The sequence below is a fragment of the Dermacentor silvarum genome, chromosome 2, assembly GCF_013339745.2.
Source record: "Dermacentor silvarum isolate Dsil-2018 chromosome 2, BIME_Dsil_1.4, whole genome shotgun sequence".
Lineage (NCBI taxonomy): Eukaryota > Metazoa > Arthropoda > Arachnida > Ixodida > Ixodidae > Dermacentor > Dermacentor silvarum.
Genome location: NC_051155.1, coordinates 206101194 through 206127907, shown reverse-complemented (window position 1 = coordinate 206127907; position 26714 = coordinate 206101194). Strand labels below are relative to the sequence as shown.

Genomic DNA, 26714 nt, shown 5'->3' with positions numbered 1-26714 from the left:
TGCATAACAAATAGTCTTGTCTTCTACCTTGGAATGATATCATTTGCAATACATTATATTCTCGGTTGTATTGAATGGCAGTATTCATGGTGCCCATCGTGCACACTTTGCCAATGGTCCCCCATTTTATTTTGATAGTAATTAAATACGGACACTCCAGGCGAATTTTTGCCATCGGTGATGTTCTGTGTAAAGTCGAGGTGCAATAAGATCCTATCCCCGTGCTCCGTATGCTGTGGGTGCAAGGGAAATCGTGCGAGGGTGAGCCGAAAAAGATGGTGGCTTGATGCGCGCAGTCTTCATGCGAAATCAATGTTGGCCACGTGATCAAGCGTGTGCATGGTGGGTGAGGGGGAGGGGGTCGCAGGTGAGCACGCGTCTCCTCAAGCCCGACCGTCTGTCGCTGCGCTGGCTATTCGCGCGGATGAGCGCATATATACGCAGCTTGTGCGCTCTATTTTGGAGGTACTAATCTGCGGCGGTTGCTAAGATTGGGCAAACCGATGTGGCTGGTGGCTTCATGTGCGTTGTCTTCCAGCGTGCCTAGTGTTAGAGGTTGCGCAATGAAGTTTCAGAAACGCATTGACGCAAAAGGCAGCAAGAAGCATTCTCTCCCCTCTGCCTGCGTCTTCATCACGCCAGCGTTCTGATAGCCAGTGTTCGCGGTCATCGAGTAAGATCTGTTTGCTTGCCTTTGCATGCGAGACACCATGCTTGTTAATTTGATTAAGAGGGAATGTTTACTGCAACTTATACAGCTGCTTAAAACTTACTTTGTGCAGTCTAACACTTTGCTGTTGCCATAACTGCTTATAAAAAGAATGCCGCTTCTTGCTTTCTGTGCTCTTGAGTGCTGTGGTTGTTCATTTGGCAGTGTTGGTTCACTCCTTCGTTATGCAGGTACTACGCTGGCTACGCAGACAAGAACCATGGCAAGACTATCCCACTTGATGGAAGCTACTTTGCGTACACACGCCACGAACCTGTTGGTGTGTGCGGGCAGATTATTCCCGTGAGTGCGTCTATGATAACCTGCTTTTCATTTGAGTTAATTACATATTCATTTACTTTATCTTAGTAAAATACTGGGCGGCACCTTCGATTGTTTTCAGTGTGCTGCACAATAAGATTATCATTATAAGTCTTTGTCCTGTTTGTTATTCATTGTATACTGTTATTTTGTTTCACGTTTTTTCCAGCCTGTGTAAAGTGTTGTGGTCAGAAGTGGGGTTGCGCAAATAGTACTTTTTAAGACTGAATACAAATTGAATATTGCCATAAACAAATTGAATATGAATTAAATAGTGGCAGAAGTTAATAGAATATTTTTAGAACAGTTTGCAAATAATGTACAGCCCTCTCACCATTATCAGACTATTTCCACATCATAGCATTCACAACATTATAAAGTTTCTCTCGTTACACTGTACATTATAAAGTATCCTTTAATAAAAGCGCACAAGGGACATTAGGAGCAAGTAAAAAGTTTGCTTGCAGACTCTGTCAGGGCTCTTTGAAGCATACGCAGTCATGCATTATCATAGAGTTTAGATAGGCTCCTTTGTGGGCCCATTACATGTGTGTATGAAACGAAAAATATTAGACGCAACGTTAAGAGACAGGAAGAGAACGGTGTGGCAGAGAGCAAATGGGCATAGCAGATATTCTAGTAGACATTAAGAGAAAGAAATGGAGCTGGGCAGGCCATGTAATGCGTAGGGTAGATAACCGGTGGACCATTAGAGTTACACAATGGGTGCCAAGAGAAGGGGAAGCACAGTCGAGGACGGCAGAAAACTAGGTGGGGTGATGAAATCAGAAAATTGACAGGTGGAAATTGGAATCGGCTAGCGTAAGACGGGTAATTGGATATCGCAGGGAAAAAGAAGTCTTCATTCTGCAGTGTATATAAAAATATACACTGTCTGATGATGATGATGCCTCCATCGCCTAACGAGAAATACGTGTTGCCTGCGGTGATCACCGAGCGAAAAAAGCACATTTTCTCAATTCTGAATGGTTGTGGCAGATGGTGCCACTATTGTATAAAGTAAGTTGCAGTGAAATGTATTCATTTTTCATCTGATGAGAGAGCACACAGGTGTAGCATCTATAAATTGTATCGAACAATACTCACTGTTGAATGCCATGTCTAAACAGCATTTCATTGCTAGCAATCATGTTTAGCCAGAAAAGTCTGCTGTCGGAATGACAGTGTGCTCTAGTGGGTGGTGTGCACTGTGGATGGAGTGAAAGTTATCAAATTGCTTCAATGTCATGTCTGATTTTGTACAGTCAACATGAAGTAGTATTCCAAAACTATTAGAAAAATATTCATATTTTCGAATAGTGATTATTAGGTTCGAGGACCAGATCGAGCAGTGACTATTTGATTTTATGACCAAATCCTATAAATAGGACAATATTCTATTCGTTATTTTGAAAATTTCAAAAATTCGCACACCCCAAATTAGAGGGCACTTTTCTGGGGTTAAACGCAGCCAGCAGAAAAGGAAATGCTTGTGCTGCTGTGGTGTTTGTCAATGTGTATGTTGCATGAAGCTAAAGTTTGTTGCACACTTCCTACCTTCCCTTGCTGTTTCCATCCCCTCCATCCTGAAAAGCAGGCAGGTGTGCCCCTTTCAGTAGCAGTTGTCAGCCTGCTTCTTCTCTTTTCTTTTAATTGGTGTGCCTTTGTGTATGTTTCTATGTAAAAAAAAAAAAAAATGCTCTTCACATAGAGCTGTGATTGAAAGGACTTTCGATACCCTGTGAAAGGACTCTTTCACTTGGTGCCACTGGCATATGTGCTCTTGCTCGCTTTAGGCACAGGTACCACATACATTGTTTAAAGCTTGTTTGCTGTGGCACAGTAATGTGGCGCCATCAAGCATGTACTCGACAAATGACGAGCAGAATTTGGTGTGTGTGCTCGCGCGCGCTCGCGCGTACATGCACGTGGACATACGGCACAGAAGAGGCTTCACAAAAGATCATGCAAACCAGTGCAAACACTAATTATAACGTGCTATTGCAAGTAATGAAGCTTTGAAGCCAGTGCTGCGGAAGCTACACAAATAATGCAGTCATGCGAATCTTGCACTGTGTTTCATGGTGAAATTATATGGACTATTGATGCCTTTTATGAAATAACTTCATATACAGTATGATCTTTATTAAGTTTTATTGAATATTTAAAAATAGCCTGTTGAAGATTACGTAATTCTAGTCCTTGAGCTTCATTATTCAGACAGATTACTTGCATGAGAAATCGAGACACATATTGAACTAAATAACAAAACATCTACGAATTATCTTTTGAGTTAGTTACCTTACGTTGAATTAGTTGAATTAGTTACCTTACGGCACATATTGCAATTTATGAATTGTAGCCAGTGAGTTTGCAAGGCGTATCCAGTTGGAATGAATTTCCCGAACAACGGCAGTTTGAATATGTGCCATCAAACTTGCCGTAAAAATGCACTGTTGTTCCACTTTCTTTTTAACAAAATGGCTCTTTTATGCATTGAAGCACAAAAGTAACTGGAATGCCCATCTACTTGATTCCACACTTCGGGAAATACGAGGTCTGTTCGAAAAGTATCCGACCTTTTTTTTTTTTTTTTTTCGCGAACACCTGATGGATATGAAACAAGCGCGCTTGCATCAGCCGACCTTGAACCTTCGTGCGCATGCGCAAATTGTTTCCCGCCTGCCAATAGTGTCAGTCATTGGGACGCAGCGTTTGAGTGAGGTAGTGTGCAGTGCTCTCGTCGGTTTTTTTATTACAAGGAAAATGACGGAGCGACTGGAGCAGCGCTACTGCATCAAATTTTGCTAGGAACTGGGCGACAGCCAAGTGGAAACTATTCGGAAGATTCAGACGGCTTTCGGTGACAATGCTATGAGCAGCACACAGATTAAGGAGTGGTACAACCAGTTTAAAGACGGCCGAACATCGGTGGAGAGCGAGCCACGCTCCGGTTGGCCATCACCATGCCGAAATGACCAGGTCATTGCCGAAGCGAACGCTGTGGTGATGCGGGACCGTCGTCGTGTGACTATCTGAGAAATTGCGGAAGAGGTGGGCATCAGCACTTTTTCTGCACATTCCATTATGACCAAAGATTTGGCCATGAAGAGAGTTGGGGCGAAATTCATGCCGAAGCTGTTCATGGTGGAGCAAAAGCGACCTTGTGTTGAAGTCTCACAGGACATGCTGGATTCCACAAACAGTGACCCCGACTCATGAACACCATAATCACTGGTGACGAGTCTTGGATGTATGGGTACGACCCAGAAACCAAATCCCAGTCGTCACAGTGGAAGCATTCCATGTCACCAAGACCAAAGAAGGCCCGCCGAGTGCGCAGCAACGTCAAAGTGATGCTGACTGCTTTCTTTGACTCCCGTGGTGTGGTACACCACGAGTACGCACCACAGGGTCAATCGCCAAAGAGTACTGCAGAGATGTCCTCCGTCGCCTATGTGATGCTGTGCGGCGCAAGAGACCGGAGTTGTGGTCAACAGGAAATTGGCGCATCCATCATGACAATGCTCCTGCACATTCCTCGTACTTAATTCAGAATATTTTGGCGAGAAACCAGACTCCTGTAGTTCAACAGGCTCCTTACTCTCCTGATATGGCCCCCTGCGACTTCTGGCAGTTTCCTAAAATCAAGATGTCATTGAAAGGAGCGCGATTTCAGACAAGAGGCGACATTATGGCTGCAACGACAGCTGAGCTAAACTCCATTCCAAAAGAGGCATTCTCGGAATGCTTCCAAGAATGGCAGCACCGCTGCGAGAAGTGTGTGGAGTCCCAAGGAGACTGCTTTGAGGGCGATTAGGTTTCCAACGCTCCAGTTATGCCAGTTTTTTTTTTTTTTTTTCGGCCAAAGGTCGGATACTTTTCTAACAGACCTCGTATCTCAAAAGTGGTGTCATCCTGGAAATTCATTTCAAGGGGATAGTCTTGCAAGCTCACCAGCTGCAATTCTTAAATATCAATTAATTGAGAAGTTAATTAGTACATTTTTGTTCATTTGTTCAATATGTGTTCAAATTTCTCGTGCTAGTAATCTCTGCCTCTTAGAATAATCCAGCTCAAGGACAAGAATTACGCTATCTGACACAATTCCATAACAATTTAAAAATTATCACCGTGTACAAAAATGTCACAGTTTCGCCTTAAGGGCGAAGCAATGAATGCGATAGCAACACAGCAATGTCATATGAAGTAAGGTGAGCGGCTTTGGTAGCAATATGAATTGTAGTAAACATGGGCTGATTAAGTAAGCAGGTGTGCTGCGGCGTAAGTAAACCGACATGAAGAGAGACTCGATGACAACGAGAAGACGCATGTGAAATGGTGGTGTTGATGAGAAGCGCTTCCCGTGGGCAGCGCGTGCGAAGGGACATACCTGTAGTGCTGCACTGCCGATCCGGGCAGCATTGCATGTGTAGCGTGCGTTGGAAAGTGTGGCCCGTCTATTACTAACTGAATGATTAAGCGTGGTGTGAGCGCGCACAAACATGAATAGATCACACTGAATGACTGCAGACAACGACTGTCAAAACGCTGGCAGCAAGCGCATACGCCGCAGCGGGCGAAGGTTTGTGTGGTCTATCGCTTCAATGGAAACTGAACGGCGAATGCACAGCGCATACAAAGGTCAGAGCCGTGTGGAGATAAGAGACGGTGCGGGCGCGCGACAAGCGCGATTGTTGGCAGAGTAGAAGTGCGCCCCCCCCCCCCCCCCCCCCCGCTCCCTCCGGCGCTGGCTTCCTGCTTCCTTGCTTGCGCGTGGGAGATTGAGTGCGTTCGCTCTCCGTGATAGCGTGCGTCCCCGCACACTTCCGCTCGGGCATACGGCGCGCGGCGAAGATTTTATCTATACGGAACGTCACGGCGGCGACGACGGCAGAAATCCGGTTGAAGTGTCCATATAATTGCTATCGCAATAATAACTGCAATGCAAGCAGTTATTACATGGAATTGCTTGATGTGTATCTCCTTTACCTTTTAATATGTGACGCACCATGTTTTGGAAGTGAGCGCAGGCATTTCTCTGTAAGAGCCATGCAAAAAGGGCAGTCGCGGAATGTAACACCACACATTTTGCGCTGTATAGGAAGGTCTGAGGTGCCTTCAGTGTAATTACTACCACATTCGTATATTATCACTGCAGTGTATTAAGTTATTGTGGCGTTGAGTTGCCTGTCATTTTCGCACGTTCAGCATACTGTATGTGATGCACTACATTTTGGTGGCAAATGCAGGTGATGCAAAAGGTCACTCCAGATTCCACGTTTCTGCCAGTTATGTATGAAATGGAGTATATTTGGCATGTGAAAGTTCCATAATAAATAAATACTGAAATTTAATCAGTTGGTACTGATTCATCAATAATGTCATCTACCCTAGCATTTCTGTCTGTCTTGCTTTGCCTGTAGCCAACTTCATCACAATATGGTGCTAAGCTCCAGTTGCCCACCAGCAACTTAAATCGCAGTTGTGTTAAAAAAAATTACACAAAATATGTCAGCCCTGGAGAGTAACTGCAGTATGTCCACATGCCCCAGTGTCTAAAAAGCTTTCTGGTGATCAGTATTTTGCAAACAAACAGATTTAAGCCAGTTAATCTTGCAAACTGTATCTTCTGCCAGTTCTTAGAACCTAGCTGCAGTGGTGGAATGTATGGCGTAGGCTATTAAAAAAAAAAAATCCAGGCTGTGTAGTGGTTTGCATAGTGAAGCTGTTTTGTGTGTCACACACAAAACACACACCTCAGTCACACAGGGTGTTTTTGATCGTGATCAAGCCACACCTGGATCGAATTTGTGAATCATGATTGGCTCCCTTCCACGGCTTGCACTAAGTGAATTGCGATCAAGAAATTTGATCTGGATCGGGCTCGATCACAATCGAAAATGTCCCATGTGACACTGGGATAACTTGCCAAACAATGCCACTTCTTGTTTTTATGCCTTGCAGTGGAATTTCCCAGCACTGATGCAGGCCTGGAAGCTTGGTCCTGCACTCGCAATGGGCAACACAGTGGTTATGAAGCCAGCTGAGCAAACTCCGCTGTCGGCACTTCATGTAGCCTCTCTTGTGGCTGAGGCTGGCTTCCCGCCTGGTGTGTTCAATGTGGTGCCTGGCATGGGCCCTACAGCAGGAGCAGCCATTGCAGCTCACAGGGATGTCGACAAGCTTGCCTTCACAGGCTCCACAGAGGTCGGCCATCATTCTTTTTTTCTGCAACTTAGTTCCGCAAGGTTCACACACTTAATGGCAAGATCACAACTTTCCACTACAAAAATTGTCAAGATGCATTGAGGTCCAACAAGGCACCACAGCTATCACTTTGACTGTGCTGTTGATTTTTTACTTGACCTTTTGAGGGTCACATGTGTTTTTGAGAAATGCATCTCCGCAGGTGAAAGGCATTTCCCCAATGTAATAAGTCATACTATTATTTTTGTTTTTAATAGGTGCAGCACAACTAGGGCCTGCATTTTGAAACATACTTTCATTTTCCATTTTTGTCACATGTCATGCTAAGGATGCGATGCCAGCAAATGCGGTAGTCTCCGAGTGATGTCCTAATCATTGACGAAAGGCCGTAAGAATGGAAAATGAAGTGGATTGATGGAGAATACAATCCCAGCGATGGCTATTCATAGTGAGAGCGAGGCATGCCAAGTTGAGGGCACCCGTGAAAACTCAGTAGTGCACATTTGTCAGAAAAACAAAGCGAATGAGAAACATGCAGTAATCAATTGTTTGATAACTAGCCAAGATTCCGTTAGTTCTTGCACGTTTTACAAAAAGTCAAATGCGCGGCAGTACCGCCATTTTGCGAGCATTCGCCAGTAGACAAAGTACTAGTTGTACACCTATGGCAGAACCATGTGGGTGAGCATCTTACTTACCGGTAATGCCTAGAGTGATAAGAAATGAGGTAGAAATTAATTTTCTGGATGCCTGTAACTTGAAATGAATGCCAGAATGCCAAATAGTATAAAGTGTGCAAGCACAGGCATGAGTATGCAGCAGTAAACTAGGTGAAGCAGGAATACTCCTAAGCACCATGGTGACAGCCACCATAGAGCGTAGCGAAAATTAAGTTCTGGCAGAAGCAAGGGGCAGCAGTGCAATAAAAATTTTTTAGAGGTCGCTGAAGGTTGCAGCAACTCTGGAATGATGCTAGGTGGTGTGCTGTTCTGAAGAGGCACATTGTTTCAAACATTTGGTTGCCTCCGTATATGTACAGTGGCAACTGCCAAAGGCTTAACAGAACGTGACAGCCTGCATTCTTGAGCCAGTGCAGGTGCAGAAGCCTCGCATGATATCAGTCATCAAAGACAGGCTATTGCCTGCCCTACGTTTGCTGTTATCAATGCAAAAGAGCCTTTGGAATTTCTGTTCGGTACTTTGCAAGCAAGAAATTTGTCCAGGAAGACTAACTGGGCCCGTAGTGCAAGTTGCATTACTGTCCAGGTATCTAGGACCCTGCTGGTGCATGCCACTTGCACTTCTTATGTGTCACTGCAGCGTAATAAGTTTTTATGAGAAGGCTTGCTCTGCACTTCGAACAGTTGTGTTTACTGCACTTTCCAGAGTATTGTCACATTTTTCTTGCTGCCACTGTATTGGGCAAGTTTGTTCCTCTTTGAAGCAACATCCACATCTTCTCGGAGGCACATTTCACACCATGAACAAATGTGCAATGGAAATCTTCATAATTGCATGCATTGTCATTTGTGAGTGTGCAGTATGGGAAAATGGGGCTAATTTGTTTTAGCTGTTGCTCACAGTGATCATAGAAAAGGGACTGAAAGGGATGCTTCTCTGGTCAGCATTTTTTACGGTAGAGAGCAGTAATAATAATACAAATATTTACTTCTACACACACAAAAAAAAAACATACTAGGGCATTTTATGGAATCATCAAAGCCAGAAATAGACTTGTATGGTGACGTATGACAGTAGCAACAGCTCTTTTTGATAACTACAAGGGACTGATTAATTACATAGATGTGCCAAATATCACTGCACTTTTCCGTAATTCACTGTATGTCGTGAGTGAAAACAGATTCTGGCATCTCGTTAAATACAGTAGGAATATAATGCTGCCTTACAGCCATTGTGCGTGTGAATTCTAAGAACAGAGAAATGTGAGATATGTTTTAAAGGGACACTAAAGGCAAACATTAAGTCAAGAGAAAGTAACAGAATAGTGCTTGAGAACGCCGGAGGCGTCAATATTATTGCGAAGGGAGCTCTAGTAATAGAGAAATTGAGGTAAATGCAGGCTACGATTAGAGACTCCCCCAGGACATTCAAGTACTAGCCCGATGACGAAGGCACTGCTCATTATAATTCTGTCACTAGTACTCAACCACTCGTAATAAAAAGATCATTGTATAACAGTATAAGACGAAAGAAAATGGTACTTGTCCAATTCTTTTTGATTTTTAGAAAAAATAACTCGTTGATGCTGCCCTTGACAACTACGCGGGCGGTCGAAAGTTTTCGTCTTCTCCACTCCGTGCCACCCGCGCTTTGGTGTTTCAGTAGTGCTGCGCTGGTTTTGCTGGCTCTCAAGACTCGCACAAACTTCAAGCAGCAGGAATGTCACGTCCTTGTGATGTTGCAGGATTCCCGAATGGTCCATGCCACTTGACCAAGAGCAGCCAAAGCGGTGAATCCAAGGCTCTTTCTTGGCTCTGTTTCTCCATGGCTGCACATTCGCGTTTTGCACAAAAAGCGCTAGCACCGTCTGTCAGGTGCCGTTTTATTCACCTACAGCAGTAGGTGAATAAAACGGCACCTGTACCAATAATAAATTAAATAAATAAATAATAAATAAACGGCACCGCCACCAATAATAGGGGCCTCATCGCATACGCTATATGCGATAGCGTATGTGACGTCGCCGGGGGTGGGGGGTGGTGACCCTCCACTTCGACTTAGCATTTGCCTTTAGTGCCCCTTTAAGGATACAGGTTTATTGTTATGAATTCTATAGTCATTATTCCAAAAAATATTTCAACACAATTTCTTTGAACAGGGGGTCGAAGATAAGCTAGAAACTGAAAATAGGCTTTCTGACTGATCCTTGTATATTGTGTAAAGAAAAGAGCTGCAATATTTGAAAGTACACGATTTGTTCTATTTTTCCATGTGACAGAATAGTTGAAGAAACAGCACATACCATAACTGTAACAGAATGATTTTATGTATAATCTAGACTTCTTGAGAGCTTTCTGGTGTGGAAAACTTGCCAAGCCTTCTCTGTCTTGCGGTCCACAGGTTGGCCAGTTGGTGATGGAGACCGCTGCCAGGTCGAACTTGAAGAAGGTCACATTAGAACTGGGTGGAAAGAGTCCTAACATTGTGTTCAAGGATGCTGACTGTAAGTGTAATTAACCCTTGGACGCTGCACTATATATATATAATTTTTTTTTCAAAATACCTTACAGGCCCATTGAAGGGCAGTGAGTAAGGGGGGCAACAGTAATTACAAGTCAAAAAATAAAAAAACAGATACAGACGAAAAAAAAAAGGCAACAATACAAATATTATAAAAAGCAAAGTACAACATCTTTATACAATATTAATACGCAACGAATTCAAGTTATCACGGAATGTTTCACAATTAGATATAGATGCAATGTGATCCGGAAGACTATTCCAATGTGCAATAGCTCGAGGTAATGGTGATGAGTTAAATGCCTTCGTTAGACCATGAATGCGTGCAAAACTAAGTGCATTGTGAATGCGTCGAGATGTGCGCATAGGTGCATGAAGCGGCAAACAGTGAAATTTATTACTATAAATGTACCTGTGAAAAAGACATAAAAGAGCGATGACACGGCGATCTTCCAATGACTGAAATGCAAGGTCTTGCTTTATTCGGGTAACACTTGAATGATAGTCGTAGTTGCCAGATATGAATCTGGCTGCCCTATTTTGAACACCTTCCAACATACTGATTAGATCATCTTGATATGGTGACCATGTGGATGAAATGTATTCTAATTGTGGGCGAACATAAGTAAGATATGCTAATTTATGTACATCATAAGGTGCGTTGCGCAAGTTTGTACGCAGATAGCCGAGAGATTGAGAAGCTTTTGATGAGACAGCTGCTATATGCGTTGTTCAGGATAAATCCGATGAAAGGTGAACGCCGAGATGTTTGTACGATGGGGTAGCCGAAATTATGGTATCATCAATTGAATAGTGAAATACCGAGTTAGTGCGCTTTCTACTAAACGAAATTAACTTTCATTTTGAGGCGTTAAGGGACATCTGCCAAGTTACGCACCATCTATTGGTTAGGTCAAGGTCATTTTGCAGTTTAGAATGATCGTCGAAACATTTAATATTGCGGTAGATGACGCAGTCGTCAGCGAACAACCTAACGGAGGATGAAAGGTTAGCGGGCAAGTCGTTGACGTATATTAAAAAAAGTAATGGACCTAGCACACTGCCTTGGGGGACACTGGACGTGACGTCGCAAAGGTTAGACGAAATGTTATTGACCACTGTAAATTGCTGATGTGAAGACAAGAAGTTATGAAGCCAAGGCAGTGTTAAAGAATCTATACAAAGGGCAGACAACTTGGGAGATTAAACGGCAATGAGGTACAGTATCGAACGCCTTAGTGAAATCGAGGAAGAGGCAATCGGTTTGATCGTTAGTGTTCATGTTGAAGGGAAGGTCAGTTGTGAATTCAAATAACTGAGTGTCGCATGAATAGCCTTTTCTGAAGCCATGTTGACTAGGGAAAATAAAGTTATTTGATTCAAGGTGATCGTATATATGAGAAGCTATAATGTGTTCAAGAAATTTGCAGCACATGCAAGTTGGTGAAATTGGACGATAATTACGGGGTGAGTGTCTGTCACCAGATTTAAATAGAGGAACTACCTTACCAATTTTCCAATCCACAGGCAGCTCGCCTGATGATAAAGACTGGTTAAATAGAATACACAGAAAACGACTGGAAATACCAGTAGTATTCTTGAGTATTTTAGAGTTGATGTTGTCAATGCCAGATGATGTGGAAACTTTATGATTTGTGATGAGGTTCGCGATACCTTCAGCAGTCAAGCTGATTGGAGCCATGCAAGGGAAGCGTTTATCTGGAACAAATGGCACATTGGAACAGTCTTCCTGTGTGAAAACAGACGCGAAATATGCATTGAAGGCTACCGCAGAATCTTCGTCAGAAAGCGGAGTTTCTTTTGCATCGTGTATTGTAATGTGATCAGAAGACTTACAGGGAGAAATTATTTGCGAGAATTTTTTTGGATTATTTCTCATAAGTGAGGGCAAGTCCTGCGAATAATATTTCTTTTTGGCTGCTCCTAATGCTTTACAGTAAGCTTGTAAGCAGTGCTTGTACTTATCCCAGTAGGACGCGGAATTATTACGTTTCGCAGTATTGTAAGCTGTATGGTATTATACATTATATATGCTGTATAGTATTACATTATTATATTGCTTTATAGTATTATATTATTATTGTAAGCTGTATATTAGGCTTTTTACAGCGAAAATTGTATATGGCTAGGTGAAACGAAAAGCCGTTCGTCCTATGTTTCGTTAAACGTCTCCATTGGCTGCGCCGTCAGTTACGTCGTTCTCTACGTCGCACCCAAGCGCGCGCTCCATTGACAGTGCCGTTCGTGACGTCGTTAGCGAACGCGTTCCTGCCATTGCCACGTTGGCGCTGCTTTGCCCGCAAAACCGTCTCCTCGGCTCGCCGTTGTCGCATGCGTTCAATATGTCGAGTTCGCTTGGCGTCGTGGTTAGCAGCATCCGCCCGCCATTGGCGCTTGCATTCCACTAGAAACACAAACATGTAAAAATAATTAAGAAACGCTTCAATACAGCGTCAGGATTAACCCACTGCTAAACTACGGGGCCGCACGTTTCAGCTTCGCTGGTTAACCATCTGACCGGAGTGCTTGAGCGGTGTTTTTTGATGGAAGCAACTAGCTTAACAGAGTAGCCAATAGACCATGTGGAAGTAATTTTAAAGAATTTTTTCATTTTTCATTCATTTCTTTGAGCACGCCAGTTGCCACTATTTCACAGCTGCAAGAACTAAACAAAGATTACAGATGACATGAGCTGTTTCTATTTGATGCCAACACCGATTTTTCACTTTTGTCGTTCTATCAGTGCTATCATGCCTGCTTTCCCTCTGCTACCAATTTACCAGACAGAATGAGTGTTACTGTCTTGCACGGTTAAAAGCAACTAGAAGTTTAACTTGCTGGTGGCATGTTAGACCTTGCTTGTTTCCACCTAGTTGCAGTGTAAGACATCTCTGAGGAACTTATTTTAAAGTATGACAAGTGGCACCAATGACCACCTGTACCGGTACAACTTAAAGTGATGAGTAAGACTTCTGTGAATTCAGATTAGGTCAGGTCATGTCACACCCGAAACTGTGTGCTATCTGTTGTGCAGACAAATTATGACAACGGATGCAGTTGCTAATTTTTTCACGGAATTAGGGGCTCGGTGTTCTGCTAGACAGAAAGAGCATAACGTTCACGGTGTGTTGTGCATTTGTTTCCTTCTCAGTTTTTCTTTTGTGTTTCAAAATTACAGTGGACGAGGCAATAGCGACGTCTCATTTTGGATTGTTCTTCAACCAAGGCCAGTGTTGCTGCGCTGGCTCACGCATCTTTGTGGAGGGTGCAATCTACGATGACTTTGTGGCTCGCAGTGTGGAACTTGCTAAGCAGAGAGTTCTCGGTGACCCCTTTGATGCCAACACCACGCAGGGACCCCAGGTATTAATAGTGACATGCATTTGTGCTTTCCGATTTTTCACTTTTGTCATTCTATCAGTGCTATCATGCTTGCTTTCCCTTTGCTACCAATTTTTAACTTCAGCTCTTGCGCAAAATGAGGTCTAAGCATAGCATATTGCATAGCGTAAAAAACTTGTGTTTATACGGCTCAATATCTTTCTGATAAGTGAAATGGAGTAGTCAGAAGCCCACTGCATCCAACCTCTCCAGTTGGATGCATTGTGTACCACCTAACCGTACCTCTCTGACAGCACAATATTTTTCCCTGTAATTTCTTTTTCCAAGTAGGACTGCAGGGGTATATCTGTAATGTAGCCAAGAAAATGTTAGGCAGATATGCTGAACACACTGTTATCATTGAGGACAGGGCTTCAGAAACTATATAACTGTGAAAATGTATTAATAATAAACATATCCAGTGAGGTTTTACTTTAATCCCAATTGCTGCAGTCCAACGAAAAACACGTCAGAGGGGTTCTAATGTACCTTGCAGATAAGCATACAAGGCTATGGGAAGCTGGAATGAGAGGCTGTGAATGCTGCATTTGTTTTAAGGTGAAGTTTTCGATGCTCATGCACGCAGGTGGACCAGGAACAGCTGGGAAAAATCTTGAACCTGATTGACAGTGGCAAGACAGAAGGAGCCCGCCTACTGTGTGGTGGAGCGAGGCATGGATCACGAGGCTACTTTGTTGAGCCAACTGTCTTTTCGGATGTTAAAGATGGCATGCGTATTGCCAAGGAAGAGGTATGGGCTGGGGCCAAGGTCATCTTGTTTCCAGATTCTTGTATATTGATCGCTCTTCCAATGTTTGCTGTGGTATAGTGCAGCGAAGATAATGACTGCACTCTTGTTTAGACAACTGCCTATTCTAACCTGAAATACTTGATGTGCGTTGTCGTACACAAGTACAAGCGAAATTTTTTATACAATTGGTTTTCACTTTTCTTAGCATATTTGTGATAGTACTTTTTGGTCACACTTGAATGCGATAGATGTGCTCGACTATGTTTTTTTTCTGGGAGAATGTGGAAGAATTTTATTATGCAAGGAAGTGGGAATGTTCCACATGCTCAATGTAACTTGAATACTGAAGGTATTTAGCTTGAATTATGGAAACTCGTCATCTGTCATCAGTTATTAATATATGCCAGCTGCTTTAGTGAAGCGATACCCTTTGAGCTGCGCATGGCCGAATGAGGTCTTTGTTGAAATGTCATGATAGAACTGATGCAGATGTTATATTAACTGTGGCAGGGAGCTGAACCACCTTCATTCTACAGAATTAATGCAGAATTTTAGTGATTCGTGTCCAATCTGTTCCAAGCGTTTCTTGTAACATTTTATGAAATAGGCCCGCAACTCATCACATTCTGTAGATCTTTCATGGCTATACTCATTTTAATGCGTAGCAGGCAACGCTGCTGTAGCAAAGACTTTTTGCACTGTCCACATGACACCAGGGGCGCGATCTTGTACGCGTTCCAAAATGGAACGGAGGCGGTCCGTTCCATCGAGCCGCACACGATTGGTCAATTTGATCGTCACGGTTCAAATTAATCAATCGTGTGCAGCTCACGGTTCAAATTGACCAATCATGTGCGGCTCGATAGAACGGACCACCTCCGTTCTATTTTGGAACGCGTACAAGATTGCACCCCAGTTTCCCGCGCCACGGCCAGTCTGGAGGGGCGCGCCGCGTGCACTCCCTTCCTTCTTTAAAGAATGAGCACGCGCCTCCGGACCGGCCGTGCCCGCGCGTGATCAGCGAAGGGGGTAGCTCTCATTGGTCTGCTTCGGTCGCAGCTCATCTGCCACCGGAGCGCGCGGCAGTTTAAATCGGTCCAGGACCGATCCCTCCCACGGCACGAAAAACCTGCTTCGCGATAGCTTTTGTGGTGCGCATTTTGCCGCCGCTGGTGCGCAGCGCGTGTTTTCCGCTAGTGTTGTCGGCCCTTAATATCTTGTTCGTGTGACGTTGGAATGTAATTTAATCTAGTACACTCGAATATAAAGCTACGAGTTTCAGAAATACGAGTTTGCAGTCGTATTATCCCGAAAAACGTATTACACAGAATCGTATCAACGAGGTTCCACTGTATGTATATAAGTAGAAACTTTCACATTGCTTTACTTTAAATGGAAAATGAGACATCCACCGAATCATAGCAATTGCTACACAGGGAACCCATATGGGTTCCTTGAAAGAAAAGCCTTGCAGTTGAAGAAAAATTAATCCTGTTCCGGGGCTTAAACCCGGGACCACGGCTTATCCGGGGCATCCGCTCTACCATCTGAGCTAACCAGGCGGCTAGCAGGTGTCAGGGCGAAGTCGAATTTATCAACTCGAAGCAAAGGCAAGTGTTTGACGTCGTAGTTCAGCAGAAAACCCGCTAGGTAGAGAGAAGTAATTAAATGGAAAATGAGACATCCACGCAATTGTAGCAATTGCTACAAAGGTTTCTTTACTTTGTGTGAAGACACCTTGCATTTTACTTTCAAACACCATCTCTGCTTTTTTGTACTGGTACACAGAAAAGCTTGCATGCAGAACAACCCACGACGTCTACTTTGTAGAGAGATGTGGCTGTGAAAGATGACTCAGACATTTATGTTTGAATAGAAATAAATTAATCCATCTTATCGCACAATGAAAGAAAACAAATTAAGTGACAATTACACATAAAGTAAAAAGGAAAAAGCGATAGTGCAGATAGATTCATGTTGTACAGTGTGTAGTCATGCTACCAAGATTGGAAAGAATGTGTGCACATACTGTAATAATGTGCTGTAAATGGTTTTTCTTAATACTATTTTAATGTTTTTAGCTACTCAAAAAGTTGCTCCAAAAGGCTTACGCTTGCATCCCTGTCATGTTTAAGTTGGCAGCTACTGTGACGACAGTGTTAATTGCATATCAAACTGTCCATTCTACATGTTGACCTGTGTTGCTGTGCAAAAACATTTAAAATCTTTTTATCATGTTCATGCATGCACCATCTGGTCTTTGGGAGGGTATACAGAAGCTCCATTCATCTGCCATTCTATGGCATATACAGTTAAACCTGCTTATAACGAACCTCCATATAACGAATTCCTGGATATAATGAAGTTTTTCTATTCCCCGCCGTTACTCCCTAGAAGCACATGTATTTGAGACCTCTACGTAACGAAGTGGCAGCGGGAGACCCCCTCGATATAACAAATTTTCCCCTCGGACAACCTAGAGATTTCGCCCCAAATTTTGGCATTTTTGCGTGAGCAGCAACCGGAAGCACCTTCTCCGCCGCGACGGAATGCGAAGCGAGTGCACGTGTGCGTACGTGTGTGTGCGAGGCGGGCCTGCATCCCTCGACCCGGTGATCTTGCCTCCGCGGGCGTGACCTTTCCCCCTCCCTTCATTCAAACCTGATCCTGCCGCTTGCTGCAGCTGGCCTAGCCTGCCAAGCCGGCACTCTCTCCTTTTCCAGTTGATGTTGCCTACGCGCTCGTACACGCTGTGACACATCACACTCATTGAACGCGGACACGCGCTGTCAAACGTTGGCGGCGTGTAGAAGCACTGCTGGAGAAGCGAGCGAAGTGACCTTCGTGCTGTTGTCCATCGCTTCAATGGAAACTGAGCGCCGAGAACACACAGCACGCACAAAGCTACGAGCCGCTGATGCATCTACACTGCTAGACTGCCCCAACGCAGATCGCTTTCAAGATACGGCCCACGCGACCACGCGTAGCCACGCAGTACGCAGTTGATGCCAGAGTACAGTACAACGCCGCCCTGCTATCCCTCCCCCCTCGTTCCCTCGCCGGTGCCTCGAGCGCAACAGAAGAAGGCGCGTTTCCTCCCTAATTTTTTTGCGCACATGAGATTTAGACGCGGTCGTTGGCTCCCCTCGCACGTTTTCACTTGCACATACAGCATACGGCGCGCGTTGACTGCGTTATCGCCCTTGGACTTTATACGGAATATAAGCCACCAAGCCAAGCGACATGAAAAGTCAAAATGGCCGCTCGGGCGGGCGCGGGGTGGCAGTTCGCAACGTATGATGCGGGAACGGTCCCACAGTTGCGACGCAACAGCGGGGTTAGCAATGCATTGGGTTCTATGGGAGCTGTGCTGGGACCGGCCGAAAACGACGTAACAGCCAGGAAAACGCAGCCCCCGGCAACGTAACGGCGGGGTTCTACTGTAACACTATACGACGCTACGACTCCATCGTGATGCTTGCTCTTCGTTTCCGATGCCTCGCGCTTGTGCGAAACGACACGCGTCCACGCATCCGGTACCTGGTGTGACATTCCAAGGATGAGTGCTTCGACGAAAACGGAAAACGGGTGCGCGTTACAATTGAGGGCGTGTTTGAATCGAGTAAATACGGTAAGCGTTTCTTTTTAGAATTTTCGTGCCGAACCTGCATATAGCGAAATCTTCTTTATAACGAAGTTTTTCGAGAATTTGTCAATTTTGTTATATCCAGGTTTAACTGTAGTATACTAATAGTTACATTTCTCTCCATTGCAGATATTTGGCCCAGTAATGCAGATTCTGCGTTTTGAAAACATTGATGAGATGATTGAGCGTGCAAACCGCACAGAGTATGGTTTAGCTGCAAGCCTCTTCACACGAGACCTTGAGAAGGCCTTGCATTTTTCATCTGGGATCAAAGCTGGAACTGTCTGGTGAGCATCAGTAGCTTTCTCTATCACTGTAGCATCAATTGGATTGTACAAAATGTTTTGCTTCCGTGCTGCCCCCACCCCCTTTTGACATTGTTGAACCCAGCTTTCATAAATATGTTTTGGGGATAGGTTCATGCTAAGATTAATAGAGGGAAGTCTGGTGCAGTGGGAATCGTGGGTGCTGGGATCAACATTTTTTATAGTTTGGTGTGGCTTCGATAATGTACATTGTGGATTTTTATATTGTTTTTTGAGGTGTAAATGTGCTTTGTGCTTGACTCGCCATATTTCATTAGAGCAGTTTTGTTTTTTATTTGTAACAAACCCATTTAGTTCTTCTCGTAACTTTTGGCAAATAAATAAATTACAGCAAAAATGTACAATATGGGCTAGTTGGTCAATGCACTGCTTACTGCTAACAGGAACAAGGTGACCTGCTGTATCCTTCATCTTGCCCATCTTATGTTGCACTGTTTCTCCCACCCATTAAATAAGTGCTTCATAGAGTATTTATGTCACTAAATCTAGATTAACACTTGGATAACACTATTATAAGCATGTACAGATATTCAATATTTTTAATATTCTGTCAAATCTTTTGCTGTTTGGTACTCACTTTGGTTTGAATTTCAGTATTCTGAATCAATGAAAATAAATTTGAAAACATGTACAGTTGACAGTTTCCGTGTTGGTGACCAAGTCTCATCACCCTTGACATGGCTCATAGCCAAGACAAATGAAAGAATTCATTTACAGTCACCAACCAATTTTATGGACCTGCTCAATTCTAATATTCCCGTGGCACCACCACCTTCTCCATTGAACCAATGTACAGTAGACTTCCGTCAATTTGACTTCTGTTAATTCAATTTTTCAGTTTATTCGGTCCCGGCTGAAGGTCCCTGTCGGCGCCCATGCATTTCTATGGGCCCAAACTACCGTATTTTCCGGTCTATAAGTCGCACCGTTGTACGAGATACACATCCCTCAAGACTGCAGTTTTTCAGACAAAAAAAAGAAAACATATTAGTCGCACTGGTGTATAACGCGCACCTATTCGTTCGGTAAGTGATTAAAAAAAAGTTAGTGACGTTTCACTCTGTGAACACAGGTCACGCGCAAGCATATAGGTGCCATATATTTCCTATATAATTGTGATAGCAATGGTACGGACACTCCAGGTGCATTTCTGCTGTCAAGGTTGCCGCGATGTTCCGTATAAAGCCTAAGGGCGATAACATCGTCCCCATGCGCTGTATGCTGTTTGTGCGAGTGAAAGCATGTGACGGTGAGTCGAATTGCGCGCAAGGGTGGAAAGCGGGAAGGCACAAGGAGGGAGGGGGGAGCTTGTACTCTGGTAGCAACTCCATAGTTTTTACAGCGGCGCACACCGTATCTGGACAGTGATCTGCAGATGCGACGACTTCGGAGTCGGTAGATTTGCGGTTGGCCTGCCGCTGCTTGTGTAGCTGCTCCTTCCTTCTCGCACGGCGCTCGGGAACTCAATCGCAAGAAGAACCCGGTACCTTGATAGCGCGCACAGAACTCGTAGCAATTAAGTCAACTAGCGCGCTTTGCATGGCCATAATATCAAATCTAATTTTGACGGCAGTTTTTTCATTAGAAAAAAGTACATAAGTCGCACCGTTCTATAAGACGTACCGACGAAAAATTCGGGGAAAAAAACGTGTCTTATACACCGTAAGATACGGTACTATTATTTCGATCCCAAGGTTGGCCTTTGCTGGATAACTTGAACTTCACCAGTCAGCATGCACACGCTTGACCCCTATGGTGGCTTCGATAGCAGCGCCTGTCTCGGTGGAGCTTTGGGGACAGTGAATGCAATGAGAACACATAATTTCTTCTCGAAAACCTTTTTTGAGCCGCCCCAGGAAGGTTTTCAAGCAATAAACATAGCTCACAATGTTTCATTATGGTATTTACCCTATTGTAACGCGCATCTCTATTTTAAAAGAGAATTAGGCCGGAAATTGCCTGCATGGTGCAGTTGGACACAAAGCCAATACTGCCTTCGCAACATTTGCATACTTTGCCACATAACACAAGTGTATTGCGGCGAAGTTGATTTTAATAAAGCTGTGTGGCGAAGCTGACTTTAAAAAACCGGCCGCCATTGTGCAACAATTTTTTCTGCAAAAAAATCGGGTGCACGTTAAATTTCTACATTGTTTAGGAGCCTTAATGTCATTTCTATGTTAGTTTACTACTTTTTACACGCAGAAAGTGTTAGAATTGGGCAAATACTGCCAAATGAATCAGTGGTGTGTTTTGCAGTTTTTCTGCATCTTGTTTAATTTGACCCTCTGGACAATGTCATCAGTTTCGTCGGTTTCGTCAGGGTTGAATTAGTGGAAGTTGACTGCATAATGGCGACCGAAATTTTAGTCGCCATACAGTGTCTCTTGATTTTTTTTTGACATGATCCATGCACATGTCAGAAAAGTAACAGCCATGAAAGTGGCTGTTGGAATAGAAGTGGCTATTGACAGCGGAGGAACTTTCTACTGCTGCTGTACGTTGAGTCTACAGTGCCCATATTAGTAGTGTCAAGGCACTGAAAGCATGAAATCGTCGGAGATCGGGGCAGAGCGTTGAGAGATCGGGAGAGCTATGCGTCACATTCGAATCGCAAGCAGTCTGCGCTTCTACAGGCTCTGACCAAAAGAATTCGAGCGACAAACCAAATACCACTATGACACTGCTACAAACTACTTTTACCTCTAACTACAGCAGCTCCCACAAAAATTTATATACTGTACTGTATTATGCTTATTTGCTGCATGAACAATGCTTTATAAGACAACTGCTGACTTGTGCTGTTTTTGTTCTCAAAGCACGCTTGTTTATTCCGTGAAAATTTATTTCTTGCTTCAGGGTGAACTGCTATGATGTGTTGACTGCACAAGTGCCCTTTGGAGGCTACAAGATGTCTGGCATTGGCCGTGAGCTTGGGGAATACGGCCTTGAAGCTTACACCGAAGTGAAATCGGTAGGTTTGCATCATGGTGGAACGGAAAACTGGTCTGGTTGGGGCCTGGTTCATGGTTATGGCCAGTTCTAAACTACTAAGATCAATATTTGAACAGGAGGAGGGAGCAGACAGCATCAGCACTTTTCTTTGGCTCTCCCTTTGTACTTGTCTCCTCCTGCGCAAGACGTGATCGGGTTCATACCTGTATAACTATATTTTGCAACCGCTCTAATCAGTGTTCTGTTTAATGGTGCTCCTCCATTGGCCAAAGTACTTCCGACTGACTGCATTTCCTTTCTGCTTGTTAAAGGAACACTAAAGAGCTGCATTAAAGCAGTTTAGACAAGTTAACTTGCATTCCTTTTTAACTCTGTTTTCTATCATTCTATCATTTGGTAGAAAATGCTTTATTACTGAAAAAAGAAATTCAGGCTGAACTCGCCTACAAGGATTATCCGAGTATGCAAATAGCTGAAACGTGTCGTGTATTAGGCATGTACTGCAGCCAGTCTTCTCCCTTTTGCTTCCCTTTAGACATGCTGCACCATCTAGCAGCGGTGGCGTGAAGTTTGCATGTAGCCAGTGACCCTAGTTGGCACGAGAGAGGTTCCTTGAAGAGCGGCACATACCCAGTGGCAGATATCTATGAGAATGGCCTGCATTTTTAGACTGCACTACCTTTTTATGATTAGCCTAACGTTTTGGTTAGGTTAGATAGCCGGAAAGAAACTGGTCTGACAGTGCCAAGAGTGCTATTCACATTAAAATGGTCAAATTTCCCCTTGCTGAGGTTTCATGCTGAAACCTCGGCGCCGGTATGTCAGTGGGACATCGATTTCAAAGTATCTTCTCACATTTCAGCTATCTTGGCACAGGAACAGTTAGAATATTTCTAGGCCACGTTTTTTCGTTTAAAATGAAGTGTAGTCCTCTTCCATCTGGTAAGCTGTCTACTAGGCTCGAGTAGATGCTATCAAAATCCATAATGTCACAACAAGCTGGTGTGAAAACTTCTGCGTGGTGTCACCGCTTGTCTTTAGTTTTATTAATGCGTTAGCATTCTTGAGGTATGTACTTCATGCACTTTCCGGGGGCTATGTATCTATATATGTATGCATTCATGTATCTATGTAACTTTACATTTTAACCATTTTCCGACCTGCCTGGGTCACTGGATGGTCAGTGGTCAAAAGGGTAGCGCACCGGACTGCTGTGCTGAGGTAACAGGGTTCAAAACCAATCATCGAATCAACTTGGGTCACTGACTATGTGGAAATGTGTACATATGTGCCGCTCTTCAACGAACCTCTTTTTACGCCGACATGGGTCACTGTAGACGTGGTACTGGGTAGGTACTGCCATTCGAAGAAACTCTTTGATACTGACTGGGGGTACTGGATATGTGCCACTAATTCTTTGCTGGTCTCCAATTAACCTCTTTGATGCCAACTTGGCACACTGGGTATGTGCGTAGGCGTGTGCCACTCTTCAACGAACGTTTTTAACACCAACTTGGGTAACTAGGTATGTGCCAATGGGAATGTGCTGCTCTACAGTGACGAAAAAGACCCCTGAAATTTCTCCGATGCTGAGCGGAATCAAACTTGCATCATAAGGGTTCTTCAAGGGCAGCAACCTGATGCATTAGCAGGCTGCGCCACAAATGCACTGGGTATGTGCCGCTTTTAAATGAACCTTTCGCCAACTTAAGTCACTGAGTATGTGCCACTGAGTATGTGGCAAGCGAGGGAACCATTCTCAGCGTTCACAGGCACTGGCGCGCCACACGTCTAGCCGCGCTATCAGTTTTAGCCACGCTATCAAGATTTAGGGAAGCGCTAAAGAGGAGTCCCACAGCAGTACACGCCTCATGCATAACTTGTTTCGACGGTGGCTGTACATTGTGTTGCTGTATTGATTCAAGGCTACCACATAACCTTTGAAAGTCATCATGATATGGGTTCTGCAATTTTTGCGCCTTTTCTCGACTTGTGATGCCTCGTTTCATAATGAGGGTAGCTGTTTTGCCACTGCAGAAGCATGCCTTGCCAATACAGCTAGCTTAATATGTTCCTCTGTGTCCCTTTAAAGCCATTCGAATGGGAATGGGGCAGTGGGGCCTGGTGAGGGGTCCTTTAAAGGGCCCACCAGGCCCCATTGCAAATTTTAGTTATAAACTGGAAGTTTTAAAACACCATCTAGGGTACCAAAATAATCTTTTAGATCAGTATGTAATTAGAGGAAATAGAAGAAATTGAATGCCCTGTTACCATACCGCCAGGAGGAGAGCGCAACTGTCAACAGACTGCCGTCTGCCTCGTGTAGCGCCCGCAAGTGATGTTCCTTCCCCTTGTTCTCCCATACTGGAGCCAAGGGACCTTGTCGGGTTCACGTGATAAGCACAGACTCCTTTTAAAATTTCTTTTGCTGCGTGGCACATTTTCGTGGCGGCGGAGTGTATTCCGCATTGGACAATTTACCGAAGTAGCATGTCGTAGTGAGTGACGTTATTAGGACTGCATTTTATGTCAGGCCTTTCAACTCTGGCTGAGAGCGGCGCTTCCTCTTGGGGGAGGACGCTCAGTGTTTGGATTGAAATTTCGGCTCTTCTCGTGGTGCACTGCCCTGTAATATTTTGCAAACGCAATCGTTAGTGCATGAAGTATGCTTGTCTGTTTAAAATGGCCAAACCTGGTGAGGGGCCTTTAAAGCACTGCTCTCCTTTCTTGCTGGTATGCTGGAATGTCCTTGCAGTCAACTTCAGTTAACTTAAACCTTGCAGAGTCAACAGAATTCATAGAATTACTTGGCAGGTCGAATTAAAAGGCAGATAAATGATACAAACTCACTGCTGCTCAAACTGGCAAAGTGATAATTCATTGTGAGCTGCAGTTTTTGCTTGACAAAAGAAATTTGGGAGACTTGTGTAACCTCGCAGAATTGAAACAAAATTCAAATTGAGCAAAGCTGTTTATGCCACTTTTCCTGCCTCAGCCACCATTCTGGGCAACAACCTCCAGGGCACACCAACAAAGCAGCCGAGAACACTGTTGCTCAAGTGCTCTTCTTAGCACTGGCACAATCTCTGGGAATTGTGATGGTAATGTTGTGGACATTGTTGTTAAATTATTTTTATGAACATTAAAAGTCAATCGCAGCAGCGAGATCACTATGGTGGCTCCCCTGATTGTGCTGGAAACTTCGTCGAGGGCCAAACTGAAATAACAGAAGTCTCTGCCCACAGAACTAACTGTATGAGGAGCGAGTTGGGACCTTCATGCAATATTAAGTTAACTGGAGTTCAATTAACAAGTACTATATTTTCAAGTATAGCCTGATGTTGCACCTTTCAGCCTTCTTTAAATACAGGGGATGCTCGTTGATACGATTCTGCATAATGCATTTTTCGGGATAATACATTTTTTGGGGGTTATAGATAATTTCTTATTCTTATATACAATTATGTTCGGATAAAAGGATTTTCGGATGATACGTTTTATTTTCCGGTTCTCGTGAAGATCAGTATCGACATTCCACTATATATACTGTGTTCTTGAATGCTGAACATCTAATGGTGCCATATTGAATCAGCCCGAAACTTTTGTATTTTGTACTCGAAAGTATGTGTTTTTCAAGTTTGGATAAGTAAATACCCTTAGAGAAATATTTCAATTTTAATTTTTGAGGCTCTATATTCCGGGTGCGCGAGGTATTTGAGAACACTATTCCTTATCACCATAGACACCAGCAGGCTCATCATACATAGGCATGCAGCTTCTTGTTGGTTGACCCCTTATCATTCATACTGCACAGTTTGTTCAAAGATGAAAGCGTACAGGTTGACGCAGCAATTGAAACGCCATGCAGTCCTCGTCGCCCTGGCCGCGCACCACAGCGACTTGGAAATTGCCACCTTTCTGAACGTAGCGAAGTCTTTTGTTTACAAGGTGCAAACAGAACTTTTGTGTTCTGATGGTGACTTGGCATCTGTGGCGAAAAGGAAAAAACACAGTCAGCGGTCAGACGTCGTCAGAACCCCCAATTTCTTTGGCGGCTGCAAGTCATCGTGAGTGACGACCCAGGGAAGTCAATGCGGGCCATTGCAAAGGAGCTCCAAGTCGCAGAGTCGACTGTCAGGCTCAGTGTGCACGAGGACTTGAGATACCGTTCCTATGCCATGAGGAGGGGGCAATTCATGTCCGATAAAACTCGGGAGAATCGTCTGCTCCGGTCCAAGCGCTTACTAAAGCAAGCTGAAGGGACCTGAGGAGCCTGGAATGTTTTTTTTTTTTTTTTTTTCAGATGAAAAGAACTTTGACCAAGACGAAAAAGTTAACTGCCGTAATGACAGGTGGCATTGTGCAAGCGCTGATGAGGTGCCTACAGTGATGCACACAAAATTTCTGTTGTCTGTGATTGTGTTAGCCGTCGTCAGCAACGAGGGTGACGTCATGCCGCCACACTTTTTTGCAGAAGAACTCCACGTTAATGCTGCCGCGTACATGGAGGTGCTTGCCACCGTTGTAAAGCCCTGGATAGAGGCCGTTTTGAAAGGAAGACCTTATGTCTTTCAGCTAGATTCAGCTCCCGCCCACACCGCCTGCGTCACCCAGGAGTGGCTGGCTGACAACTTCTACGACCACGTCATTCCCAACTTGTGGCCTCCTAGTTCTCCGGACGGATTTAAATCCGCTCGACTATTATGTCTGGGGCGTCGTTGAGAGAGAGGCCAACAAACAGCCACATAATACAAAAGACTTGCTGAAGGTGGCCATTGCTGACTCAATGGCCAACATCTCTCGGGACCACCTGATCCGTGCATGCAGCCATTTCTTAAGCCAAATTGAATCAGTTATTGCTGCAGATGGCGGATTCATTGAGTAATTGTGGAAATAAACCGTAAGAGAAGTATTTCCCAAATTTCGGTAAAAACATGTCTATTTTTGCTGGAGATGTTCTTCTCTGCCTGAAGCAAACATTATGTTCTCAAATACCTCGTGCACCCTATTGAATGCACCTGACGACATTTTTTCTTTTTGTACCTGCAGGTGATTATGAAGATTGGACAGAAGAACAGCTAAGCTGCAATATACGTAATTTTGTATTTTTACATATATCATCTGTTTTTCAATATTGCAAGTTCCTTTTATACTCCTGGCTGTGATGCTCAATAAATGGTTTGAAGCTGAACA

General features: G+C 44.0%; 1 protein-coding gene across 1 annotated transcript in view; it reads left to right on the top strand.

Moving 5' to 3' along the window:
- The window catches only part of LOC119442477 (aldehyde dehydrogenase, mitochondrial-like), a 32047-nt gene extending 5333 nt beyond the window's left edge, over positions 1 to 26714 (top strand). Inside the window, exons 5-12 of the mRNA XM_037707375.2 lie at positions 901 to 1012; positions 6998 to 7240; positions 10322 to 10424; positions 13641 to 13825; positions 14430 to 14594; positions 18370 to 18527; positions 21426 to 21540; positions 26571 to 26714. Coding sequence (XP_037563303.1) covers positions 901 to 1012; positions 6998 to 7240; positions 10322 to 10424; positions 13641 to 13825; positions 14430 to 14594; positions 18370 to 18527; positions 21426 to 21540; positions 26571 to 26603 — 1114 coding nt within the window. The 3' untranslated portion in view covers positions 26604 to 26714. The remainder of the gene's footprint in view (positions 1 to 900; positions 1013 to 6997; positions 7241 to 10321; positions 10425 to 13640; positions 13826 to 14429; positions 14595 to 18369; positions 18528 to 21425; positions 21541 to 26570) is intronic.